At 45.1% G+C, this 13495-nt stretch overlaps 1 protein-coding gene across 1 annotated transcript; it reads right to left on the reverse strand.

The window, feature by feature from the left end:
- Positions 1-3645: 3645 nt before the first annotated feature.
- Positions 3646-7188, reverse strand: LOC123133187 (uncharacterized). The gene is made up of 2 exons (XM_044552720.1): positions 4151-7188; positions 3646-3905 (listed from the first exon to the last, which is right to left on the reverse strand). The coding sequence occupies exons 1-2, from the start codon at positions 5506-5508 to the stop codon at positions 3902-3904; spliced, it is 1362 nt and encodes a 453-aa protein (XP_044408655.1). The 5' UTR covers positions 5509-7188; the 3' UTR covers positions 3646-3901.
- Positions 7189-13495: the final 6307 nt, after the last annotated feature.

The raw sequence follows: 13495 nt of genomic DNA on the forward strand, positions 1-13495 counted from the left end.
GAAAACCTTCCATTGTACATGATGTAGTTGTGGACATTCATAAAATTTACCCAAATTTTGCCAGAGGCTGGGCATGCCCATTCTAGTACTCCATGCAAATTGTAGTACAATTAAGACCAAAAACCTGCGCGAGCCTTTTGGTGACTCGTGCGCCCAGCCGCCCATAACGTCCAATTTAGTCCCATCGCCCTGAGATACCAAAATGGGGCACGGAGCTTTGCTATATAATGCAACGGAGTGTCATAATGCAAAGCAACACATTTGATGAGTTTGCTCAGTGTAAACTGAACAACGAACCAAATAAGCCGTTTAACCGAATTATCAGTTATTTGCCCCCTTATTCATTTCAGCTTATATAGTTTTGCCAACCAAAATTTAAAATAAATCGAATGGTCACCAAGTTTTCAGTTTCTATCACCCACCCCGAGATTAAAGAAAAGTTCACAAGTAAAAAAATTATTGATTTGAAAAAATTACATGAATGTGACAAGAAAGGTCACAACTTAAAAAAAGTCCACGGACTTGTCAAAAAAGTTAAAGAATTTGACAAAAAGGTCACAACTTAAAAAAAAGTTCATTGATTTTAAAACCTTTCACGGATATGATCAAATAAAGTTCATTCATTTGAAAACAAATGACGGATTCAAAAAGTTCATGAATTTGAGAAAAGTTCACAATTTTAAGAAAATATTTACAAATTTAGGCAAATGAAAAAGAAAAGAGAAAAATAAGAAGAAGTAAAGAAAAAAACAAAAAAAATTAAGAAAAAAGCAAACAAAACCAAAAGAAGAAAACCAGGCTGAGAAGATGCACAATAAAAAGGAATAAAAAAAGTAATTAGACACAACAAGTGAGTTGTTCTAGTTGATTATAGCGCACAGAAGTAATCCAAGTGGTCCATAGTTCAAATCCTACTTCATGCACCTATTTTTCAGAGGTTAAAAAAAGAAAAAAAAATGGGCCACGACGTAGTGGTGTGTGCTTTAGTTTTCGTGATGCTACTCCCTATACACACCTTCTAGTCAGCACTTGTTGTGCTAGTTTTTTTTGGTTAGAGGACGCGGCACTCCCACGCCACCTTTCATGGGCTGGCCCAAATACACCAGCGGTCAGCTGTTGCTTGCCAACACGCAACATCATACACTTGATCGCTTCTTCGTGGTTCGACCAAAAAAAAACTTCTTCATGGTTGACCGGGTGATAAGTTGACCATTGACATGTTTGACCTTCGACCGTTATCTTTGAAACAAATGGTTCTTCTCTTTGGAAAAGTTCATGGATATGAAAAAATGTTCACGGATATGAAAAATGTTCACAAATTGAAAAATATCATGAATTGCGATTTTTTTGCAGATTGTGGGGAAAAAAGTTCAACAATTTGAAAAAAGGTTTATCAATTTAGAAAAAAGTCCATCAATTTTGAAAACAATAGTTCATCGACTCCGAAAATATATATTCATTTTGAAAATAGGTTCATTTATATTGCAAAAAGTTGGTCCATTTTGAAACAAATTTCAGCAACGTTGAAAAGAATTCATGAATTTTGAAAACCATTCTTGAATTTGCAATTTTTTCATCAATTTTTAAAACACATTCACAAATTTAAAATAGTTAATTTATTATTTAAAAAAGTAAAATTGAGAAAAGTTCACAAATTTGCAAAAGAAAAGGGAATAAAAAATTAAAAAATGAAAAATAAAAAGAAAAGGGAAAATAATAACTGAACAAACCACTTGAAAAGTGAGAAAAAAAGAAGAAAAAAGGAGAAACTAAAATAAAATCTGAACAAGACCGTTTGAGAAAATGAGAAAAAAAGGAATAAGAAAAAAGGAAGAAGGAAAAAAGAAAAGAAGAAAGAAGAAAAGAATGAGAAAGAGGTATGTAATGACAGCAACTCATGGTGACATGTCACATGTTGGTTATCACGTCGAACTCTGAACCAGGAAGTCACATGTTTGAATTCTGTCTTGCTTATAGTTTTTTAGCTATTTAAAATCGGAAAATAAAAAGATAGATGGGCCGGCTCACCTCGCGGGAGGGGATGTGCACCCCACAAAATGCATGTATATAGTGTAGACGTATACGGCGGGCTGTGCTAGGAAAACGTATATGGCGGATGAATAGTTTCTAAAATATGACCATCATTCCTTTTTTTTATGAAGAGGTATAGACTAATCTGAACCGTTGTTGCGGCATCCGGTCGGCAATCCGCGTCGTTGCTGGAGGCAAAGGCCTCCGGCGCGACGGTGGTGGAGTCGTCCCTGTCCCGTTCGGCTCCGATGCTTCCGCCCGTGCCTCTGGGCGCTTCGTGCCTCTGCTTTCTTGACCTCGTGGTGGTGTTCGTAGCGGGACAGCGTAGATGGGTCCAAGACCATGGTGGCGCGTGCTTGCGGGTGGCAAGATGGTGGGATGGCTCCGTTCTAGTGGGTGCCGGGGCTTGGGGGTGCGGGAGAAATCCCTGCCGGTTCTTCCGGCTCCGACGTGGTGATGCCGGTGGGTGCCGCCATTCCTTCCTGAAGGGCGTCGGTGCTACCCATCCCCCGCTCCCCGCCGCGTGCTGAGGGAAACACTAGGACTTGTCCGGACAGTACCGTCGTTGTCATCGCATTCCTCCTTAGAGGTGTTGTTTGGTTCGCGGCGATCTGGTGCCATGGTGAGTGGTGGGATGTAGATGGAGGCCGCAACGGCGGAGGACCATCCGTACTTGACGAGCTGCCGTTGTTGGCATTTTTGTCTTCTTTTTCCTTTTGGGCTTGATGTGATGTTCACCCCAGCAGTTATCTTGTGCTTGGTGTTCGTTGCTTTATAATATAAAGCGGGGAAACCCTATTTCGTCGATTAAGAATTCATTTTTATATAGCGCACTTGATTTTGCATGGTTTAACTACATGGAATCCCTTATAAACCTAGAAAAGAATGTTCTACTGAGCATGAGAATTTCAAGGAGGTCGTGCTAAGCTGTAGTAGTATGATAGAGTTGGTTCTGTAATCTCAATCGATTTAGTCGCTGAATAGAGGGAGATTCCTAGTATAACTTTGTACCAAAGTTGTACCAGGTCAACGACACTTATTTTGGGACGGAGAAAGTACTTCATAACCAAGCTGTCCCATAGCCCCATCCCGTTGTATTTTGACTGTCCAGATTTCAATTTTTGATGCACCATCTTTCTCGCAAAAATAAATAAATTGTTTCTGACCAGATAAATTCTTGTTCTACACCATGCAAACAAATTTAACAAAGGCTGGCTCAAATCTCAGTTTATGGCAGGGCAGGAAAGCATTAACCTCTCCTCTGAGAAGCTGCGTGCTACTCCATGTAGAAAGTCTCTCAGAGACTAAGAACCTTGGACATAGATTTACAACCAGACTGAAAATGTTAGCACACACAAAATCATCATTTATTCTCACAAAGTATAGTCAGTCGATAATGTCAATTCATACCATAGCAAACAACAGCACACCTTGTAATTTATGCTTACAACACAATCAGTCCATGGCCGACTATTTGTACCACAACAAACAAACACCACCACACCACACAGAGGAGTACGACGGCAGCAACCTGAGAACTCGGAAGCTCATGACACATGATCCGAACGTCCATTCCTATTTATTTCTAATTTGCTTGAAAGCTTGTACCAACATCTATGCAACCAGATGATGGATCAAGCAACTATGATCAAACCAAACCAAACCAAATCAAATCAAACTGAAAGCTGCGCCAAGACACCAATATGGTGCAGATGCAGACAATGCTTACGTGCAGAATCCGCAGATAAGCTAGTCCCACAGGACGCAGGGGCAGCAACACGGCAGGAAAGCTTCAGTTCTGTAGATGTGCATGATCCACATATGGATGCAGGTTGAGGGGAACTGAATACCAATTCATGGAAATGGCAGATTACCTGCAGCATAATAAACCAATATTGGTAACTACTTCTATACTAGCATTTGTTTTTCGTTTTATGAGAAAAACAATAAAAGTAAGCTTATTCGCATTTGAGTAGGAGGGGGGGGGGTTCTTTTTCCATATGATCTCGAAATGCTGGGTCCCACCATCATCATGATAACATAACAAATATTACCCTCATACCGTGGTATATCCAGGTGCTCACAAAAGGAAAGATAATCAGAGTAGGGAGCAGCTCACCTGAGTACGCTGCGTCTGGGCAGCTGACCCTTGTAGTACAACGAGTGGCTTGACTTGTAGCGGGAAGGGTGGTGGTTCTCCACGCCACCCCACTCCAGGTTGTCCCACCATTCCTTCTCGTAGTCCAGCTTGGGGGGCTTGGTGTTGTCTCCAACAGTTGGCAGACGTCTAAGGCTCCAGCATCCCGTGATCTTGATGGTCTCGAGGTTAGGGGAATACATCTTACGCCCACAGATGCTCTGCAGCTTGGGGAGCTCACACAGGTGGATGTACTTCAGCTTGGGAAATTCTATAATTTCATCCTGCTCTTGAAGCTCAGGGCCCAATGGGAACACCTCCCTGAGATCACCACAGTGCACTATCTCAAGGGTCTTCAGTGCACCCAAGGTGACCGAACGTGTGGCCAAGACGAGCACATGTATGAGCCTGGGGCAGTGGTCCAGGTGCAAGAATACCATACTTTTAAAGTAATCAGAGTGATTAATATACGTTGCTGCAGTTGTCCAGTCCCAGTCCCAGATATAGCGTGCTGTCAGGAGCTGGGACGCCCAGAATGTCTTCAGACTCTGGAAGCCCGTGGAAACACTATTAGAGGACGTACCTTGATGCACCATGGGAATAGTGAACACCGCGTGTAACTTGGGGCACCTCTCCACCCGGCACCATATGAGCCTATTCCATCCCGATCTTTGGGGAGGTGCAAGGACACTGGTGATGGAAGGGTTATCATACACATGCAATGATGAAGCCCCGTCGCATATAAAATCAGGCAATAATAAGGCATCCTCCAAAAGTGTGTTCCCTTGCCCGTGCATGATCACCTTTATGATACATGATACCTGGAGAAACCTCCACATTTGCGGTGGCAGGGGTATCATAGGGCAGTCCCATACTGTCACTGCTGCAGCTGGGCCAGCCTTCAGGATATTTCTGTACATTGAGTCTACTTTAGTACGTGAATACGGTTGGTCACTGCTTGCTTCTAGGACCTTGCTACCAACAAGAGTGTCTGCATGGCAGATATCAATACGGCAGCCTCTTAAGGATTTATATCTGGCGGGTGCATGGCAGATATCAATACGGCAGCCTCTTAAGGATTTATATCTGGCGGGATAAAGTGACCTAAGTAGCCTTGCATCTGTAAGCGAAATCTTCCACCCCTTAAACTTCTCTTCTTTCTGCTGCTCAAAGGATTGATGTGCCTTTGGTACTCCCCTTCCATCAGCTGGTGCTGATGTCGAGGTGGTGTCAATACAGAGCATGCCAGACCATTCTTGGCTTTCTTTGTGTTGTGGCCACAATATTGCACAGAGCTTCTCGCAGCCTAGCAAGATGATTCTGGGGGAGTGAGGTAGCATCCACTCCTCCAAGGTCAAGGGTTTTCACACTTGTGCCCGAGATGTCCAGCTCCTCAAGGCTCGAGAAATATCCTTTCAGCAACAGGTTCTTCAATTCTTTGCAGCCCCTAAAAGAGATCAGTTCTAACCCATAATTTCCATAGATAATGACAGTCTGAAGGCTGCGGTTTCTTGCAGCTCCAGATAAGCTTGTCATGCATCGTGTGATGGTATTTCCCGATAAATCAAGAAGCTCCAACATCTCCATCTCTGAGAACACATCGTTGTTAAAGCAGCACGTGGACTTTGTTACACGGAGCTTGCGAATGTTGCGCAGCCGCCCCCGTAAATGGCTCATGTCCCAGTTATTGGCTCCCATCACGATTAGCTCTCTGAGCCGGGTCATGAGATCCATCATCCGTGCTGACAAGATCTGGTCCCAATCTGTGTAGCGTAGATCAAGCACCCACAAGCTTTGGAAACATTCCCACAACATCGTGGTGCTGCTGTCCAACTCCTTGTCTGAATCTGTGTGGTAATGATGTGCATTGCTTGTTCTTGTTCGGAGGTCTTGGCAGTGCAGAAGTGACAGGAATCTCAGGCTATGGCAACAGAGGAATGGAGGCGATGAGAAGCTAAAGGTACACCTCGAGAGCTTGAGCACGCCGAGCAGGTGTGAATGCTGAAACATGTCGTCAGGCATAACTCCAGAAGAGCTCAGCTCAAATCCACACGTTGATGTGGAAATCCAGTACTGCATATGCTCGGTAGACCTTGACAAGTGAGTGGAAGGCATTATTGTTGACTCGCCAGTATTATGCCGGTTGTCAATGTCCAACAGACGCACCTCATGCTGCAGAACATCGCCAACTTGCCATGCTTTGTCAATGTCTGTCAGCGCAATGATCCCGTCGCATACCCAATAGTTACTGGTGTGGGCAGGCCAGTCGTAGTCAACAATAGGAGAGCCGATACAACATTGTTTCAGCACATACAAGGCACACTCAACAACAATTGCTGGATCAATGATACCGTGGCCATTCTTATTGCAGCTGCAGGAAACTTGTGCAGCCTCATGGTGCAGTAGGTAAGACCAAAGCTCCTGTCGATCTTGTCGATCTCTTGAAGCTGAAAGAACAACATCAGTTGAGGTGCTCTTCTTCACATTGTCTATCATCTTAGGGTCAAGACGAAACCTCCCTTGAAAAGTCCACAGCATCTTGCTATTGGCATATCCATATATATAGAGACCAAATTTATATACATCAATCGCTACATTGCTTCCATTGTGCAGAATCACCAAGAATCTGCGATTTTGTGTGGCTTGATAGATCTCTCTGACAACTTGTGCTATCACAGTTCGGGAGCCCTGGTCTAACCCATTGAAATCATCCTCCTCGTCTTGTTTGTCAAATATTTCCATCACCCACTTGGGAAGCTTCAGCTGCTCTGCAATTTCCCTCTGCATTGCTCTTGTGCTCTCCCACTTTGAGCAGTCGACGTGGATGATTTTCTCAAACTCCAGCCCTGTGGGCCTCGTCGACGGCTCATTTGATATGGCGAGGCGTTCGGCTACAGCTTGCAGGACGGCAGATGCCCCAAGACCATCCCAACCATCAAAGTAGATGGCATTCTCTCTGCTTCTTGTAGTGTCTGCCCCAAGTTCAACGAGAATCCTTTCGACGGCCACGTCAATGGTGTCCGCTTTGATATCCTGCGTGTGTGCACGGCGGTGAGGTGAGAATCAGTCAAAACTTCAAACTATGACTCCATACTACTAATTCATAAACCACACAACAAGTTGACCCGTGGTATTAGAGTATTGGCAGCATTCTCATGCACAACTAACTGGTTTTTAACTCTACTAACTGAGCATGCATCCATGAACCAAATTAATTAACGGAACTACTGCGTGCATGGCAGTTGGTGCCCAAACTTTGTACGACGGAGGATTATTGAACGGTGTTGGTCCAGTTTTGTTCTATGCACCGACGGTTTGATCTGCTGTATCGTATGAAAATCGTACATAAATTGTCGTGTGTATACCATCATTCAAGAATTAATTAATCAATGACCGTTCTGACAAACAAAATTTTACCCAAAGATCTACCACAGTTGAAATATATTGCAAACTACGCTTGAATGGATAGAAAATATATATAACATACAGAGTGGAATGAAAGGTGATTTTTGTAAGTGCAGAATTACCTCTATACGCATAATGAATCGGATCCGTCGATCTCTAGCCTCTAGATTGATATATAAGTCATCTCTTCAGCAATCTTCATTTTAATTTGTCGATCAGTTCCTGACTTCATGTCTACATTGATATATGAGTAGAAGCAAATCAACAAAGCTAGCTCACATAAATCTAAAGAATTAGACAAGCAGATTTAGTATAGGAGTAGGGTGAGCTAGTCACATACCTTGGTTAAGTTGAATAAATGTCACTATGTAGAGAATCTGTAGCTCGATAAAAGCCAAGTAGATCGTCCAGGTGTCACTGCTAGCTGGCCGGATTGGAGAGCAAAAACAAAAACGGACATGCTACATGCTGCGACGAGATATTTGGGGTTCCTCAAGCTTGTGTGTGCACACAATTGCCTAGAAATGCCTTGGACAGAATAGAAGCAAGCAGTAAGATGCTTTACCTTTTGCTTTCCATTTTTCCTCATTCCTTGCAGGGATTACCTTTTACTTTAGATAAAGACAGAAATCAATTGTTTGCTTTATAGCTGGCTAGCTGCAGAATTTAAAGATAAAGATAGAGGAGTTGGTCAGGGACTGATTCTGATGCTCTGATGCTGTCTGTTCACTGTCTGATCTTCCCGCTAACTGAACAGTATTTGTGTCTTTCAAGTTTCAAGCCAGCCGAATCAACTCCGATGTAGAGCATTTCAATTTGGGTTTGGAGTCCCTGATTTATCTCCTTGGCATGCTTCTTATTGATATTGCCCCTAGAGCGACTTGAGCGGGAAGTGTGACCTCACGAGTCCAGACTTACGCTAAATTATGAGATCCTTGACCCGTTGAGTTGAAGTGTCAATAGTGTTCTGAGGGGGATATATGGCATCACAAGAAAAGGTGATGAGGTCCAGCCCCTCTGTCGTAAAGTAAAGTTGGACCTTTGCTGGTGACATGGTAAAAGTGTATGGCTTAACGATAATCTTGGCGGGGTATCCCCACAAAGGATGCTCCGTCGTGTGGGTACAGTGTACAACCTCTGCGATGTCTAGACTATTTGAGTAGCCATGTCCATGCATGGTCATGGATGGAGTCAGTACAAGTCACACTAGTGGTCTCTATAGAGTCCGAAGGATACAACTTAATAATGTGATTGAACTTAATAATGTTACCTTGAGTGCAAACTGGTTGATAAAGGCCAAATGGTGTCAAAGAAATATTTTGATGGAAACATGAGACCAGCAATGAGACTAGTTACACATAAGACAAGTTGGATTTGTCATTCATTCAGAATTACATTACTTTACTTTTTTTCTGTATCGGAACAATTCCCCCATCATATGGTGTTCCTTACTTTATTTACTTACATGCTTTATTCACATGGATGCCATCACTGACACGCCGGGTGGGGTCATTTTCCCCAAGGTACTCCCACATGTAAGCAGCCATAGCCTGCAACGACTAGACTCTGCGCCACAGGAAAGTCTTGATAACAGTGAAGATGCCCACTATTGATGCCTTCATCCTCTCAATCTCCTCCACGATGGGGAGCATGTTCAGCATGATCTCCTCTTCGGGTTTCTTCGCCCAGCTGTCTTGAGGGGTCAAGCTCGTCCAAGTTGATGGTCGGCAGACCCCGCTTGATGTTGGTGATGTAGAACCACTTTGCCTGCCAGTTCTTCAGAGAGCCCTTTATGGTGTACTTCACGTTGGTGCACATCTGGATTCCGGCACCGCCTACGATGTTTCACCGGTCCGCCTTCGGGTGCGGCTTCACATGGAAGAATGGGCGACATAGATTGATGTAGGGGCGGATGCTGAGGAAACATTCATAGAAAGTCACGAAGGTTGCGACGTGAAGAATACTACTATTGGAAAGAGCTTATGGAGCTCAATCCCATAGTAGAAGAGCAGCCCTCGCAAGAACGGGTGCACGGGCTGTGAGAGACCACACCGGACCACGAGTCCAGATTGGGGACCGGGGCCGCCTGCCCCAGCCCCGACCGCCGTGAGACCAGATTCCGTGGCAGTAGAAGGTTCGCGTCTTGGAGCTTGTCTAGGTCGTGAACGAACATCGTGCAATACTTCCAATTCCTCGTCATGAAGTCGACAAGGTCATAGGTGGACCCAGGAATGCTCCCTGCCCTGTAGTCCCACAACAAATCCTCCTTGAGCTCAAGCTGTAGACTGTCCTCACCCTTTCCATTGCGCATAAGATCTAGGTCAAGAGGGGCAGAGACGAGGAAGAAAGAGTGGTTGTAGGGAACAAGATTTGGGGGCAAAAAAGGCAAAAGCTTGGAAATGGCGAAGAGTGTGTGTGTAGGGAAGCCATAGGTGAATGACATGGTGAATAGTTGTTGTGTTTTTGTCGAATATTGTGTACGAGTTGGGTTACGTTTGGACTTGGTGTTGTAGTGTGGGTAGGATACTTGTAGTGTCGGAGTCGAACACGTTGTACCCTTGGCCTCTTATATATGAGGAGGCACCCCACGTTGTAACCCATGACGACTAGATAGCGACAGGCTCGCAAGGGGGTACCGGCGGCTTGTGCCGGCGCCCGGGTGGCCTTTGTTGCGGTATCTCGGGGACGAGCGCCCGTAGTCATTGCCCCATGGAGTAGGCGAGTTCGCCGAACCTCGTTACCAAATCTCGGTGTCGTCATTGTGTTGTGATTGCTTGGTTCTCGATGGATCGACTGCGTACCTCGGATTTATTCTAACAAGCGGTATCAGAGTAAGGTTATGATGAGGTCGATGTGCGTTGCTATAGAGGATGAAGAAGCAATCGATGCCTAGGCGGTGGTGAGTTGCAGCAGCAGGTTGTGATCAGCGACTCGGCGAGATGCGGCAGCGTGTTGCGCGCGGACAGACAGGCAGCAGGTCAGGACGCTGGCTGCGAAACGCAAGGCGCGTGGCGTGGGCTGCGTCCCAGGAGGAGAAGTCGTACGAGTACGAGTGCAGGCCGGCAAGTCACATGCTAGGTACCGATCGAGATTTGTTTGGAAACAAAACTGGACCGAGTCCGAAAGGAAGTCCTCGTGTTCTACCTGGACGCTAGTGCGTTATTATAAATAGCAGCCAGGGTTGGGTCATAGTACACGACAGAGGCAAGAGACAATAGATCAGATCGGCCAGAAACAATCCATTGACGTACATCTGAAGCATATCACGTGAAGACCAACCGTCAGCCATACAAAGAACCATGGCGCCATCGGGTACCAGGTTTGAGGTGGAGAAGTTCAACGGAACTGGAAGCTTTGGGTTATGGCAGACAAGAGTGAAAGATTTGTTGGCACAACAAGGATGATGCTTTAAGGCGTTGTTGCAGGAAACCAAGCCAGCTAAGATGGAGGCTGATGAATGGGAGGAGTTATAGATGAAAGCGGCCTGAACTATACGGTTGTATCTGTCAGACCAGGTTATTTATCATGTGATGGATGAGAATTCACCGAAGAAGATCTAGGAGAAGCTAGAAAGTCAATTTATGTCCAAGACTGCAACGACAAAGGTGTATCTGAAGCAAAAGTTGTATGGGATGAGGATGCAGATGGGGTCAGATCTTGTGGAGTATATGAACGCCTTTAATCAAGTCGTGACGGACCTAGCACGCTTGGGTGTGACGGTTGACGACGAGGATAGGGCAATTCTGCTTCTTTGTTCATTGCCATCATCCTATGACCATTTGATCACTACTTTGATGCATGGCAAGGAGACCGTCAAGAATGAGGATATTACTGTGGCATTGGTATCTTACGATATGAGAAAGAAGAACGCGATGGATGGCTCTCATGGTGAAGTTTTGCTAGTCAAGGGTGAGGAGTGGCGGAAAGGATATGAGGCAGGGAAGAACAAGAAAAAGAAAAAGAATATACAGTGTCACAAGTGTAAGCAGTGGGGACCATATGAGAAAGAACTGTCCAGAACTCAACGGTGGGGCAAGTGCTAATGAGGCAACTCATGATGACTCAGAAAACAGTAGTTATGTCCTGTCCTCATAGTATCAGCCCGACGTTCAACCAAAAGTGAAGCGTGGATGCTGGATTCAGCTTGCTCTTTTCATGCGACACCCAACAAGAAGTGGTTCTCTTCGTACAAGTCTGGTGAGTTTGGTTTAGCCTATGTGGGCGATGACACAGGTTATCATGTTGCTGGAGTAGGTGACATAAAAATCAAGATGTTTGACGGAGTTGAGTGGATGCTTCGAGGAGTCAGGCATGTGCCAGGGCTAAACAGGAATCTAATTTCGCTTGGTGTTCTTCATGATGGTAGTATGGTATTCCGTTGTGATCGGGATAGGAAGACCATGAGAATCATGGAAGATGACGTGACCATGATGATTGGAGAGACAACGGCTTCACATCTTTACAAGTTGCAAGAGAGCACTATTGCAGGTGAGTCACGGAGACTGGAGTTGCGGGAGTAGCAGCGGGGTCTCATGGCGGCGGCGGGTCTGGGGCAGACTCGTCGTGTAGCTCTCAGTAAGCTGCGAAGGAGACAACACAAGTCCGGAGTACATGGAAGTTTGACGCATGGACAAATTCAAGGTGGTGGAGAATATTTGCCAAGGTGGAGTTTGTTGTGTTTGTGTCGAATATTGTGTACGAGTTGGGTTACGTTTGGACTTGATGTTGTAGTCTGGGTAGGATACTTGTAGTGTCGGAGTCGGACACGTTGTATCCTTGGCCTCTTATATATGAGGAGGCACCCCACGTTGTAACCCATGACGATTAGATAGCGACATGCGGTACCGGCGGCTTGTGCCGGCGCCCGGGTGGCCTGTGTTGCGGTATCTCGGGAGGAACGCCCGTAGTCATTGCCCCGGGGAGTAGGCGAGTTCGCCGAACCTCGTTAACAAATCTCGGTGTCGTCATTATGCCGTGATTGCTTGGTTCTCGATGGATCAACCGCGTATCTTGGATTTATTCTAACAATGGTAAAATGAGCCCCTCCTCGTGCCTTATACCAGAAGACACCGAAATATTCATTGTTGTTTACTCGCCACATGTCCCACCTTTCCTTAGAGACATCACAAGATGCGTAGAATTTGACGTGCACGCGGGATCCCACACATCACCATTACCATGGCTCTTTATATCCCCATTGACTAGATTTTGTCCAGTTCGAGCCATACGTGGTGACGCTTTGTCCACCCGGTCGCTTGGAACAGATTCAGATCAATTTGGTATGTTCGGGGGAGTAGGAGGAAACTAGCAGCGGCGTGACTAGGTTCCCCTCGTGTCGCCGGAGGAGGGGGCGCCGGGGGCTGGGAGAGGGGGCTGCTTGTTTCTTAGAAAATTCACATAAAAAAGGAGCAGGGTATAGCATGCTATTTATGGTCCACCAGGCAAAAAAAGAGCTGCTCGTAAGTAACCATAACAATTGATCTACAACCAATCTCTTGTGTACGCAACACACGTCAATCATCAACATCATTCATTTCACAAATTAGAATCGGACGATTACTCAAAACACAACCAAACACCACATAGACAATAATCACCATCACCATGGATGCTTACATATCATAGTCAATCGATAACTGCCTAAGTTGAATGCCCACTTTAGTTTATTTCCCATTTGCTCGAAAGCTTTTGTACCCTCATCTATGCAACCAGATGACAGGTACTTGGATGGATCGAGCAAAGGATAACTAGAACAAACCAAATCAAATCAAACCAAAATGGAATGCACAATACGACACCATGGCAATGTTGATGTAGAGAACCAACAAACCAATCAAACAGGAGGCGGAAAGTGTTGGAAATATGAGCAATTTACAGAATGATTTTATTAACAGAAATAGTAGATAAAACATGACTAAAATA

This window comes from Triticum aestivum, chromosome 6B (genome assembly GCF_018294505.1).
Source record: "Triticum aestivum cultivar Chinese Spring chromosome 6B, IWGSC CS RefSeq v2.1, whole genome shotgun sequence".
Classification (NCBI taxonomy): domain Eukaryota; kingdom Viridiplantae; phylum Streptophyta; class Magnoliopsida; order Poales; family Poaceae; genus Triticum; species Triticum aestivum.

Coding starts and splice junctions, on each gene's coding strand:
- LOC123133187 (XM_044552720.1), bottom strand. CDS start 5,508: ATGCTACCTCACTCCCCCAGAATCATCTTGCTAGGCTGCGAGAAGCTC.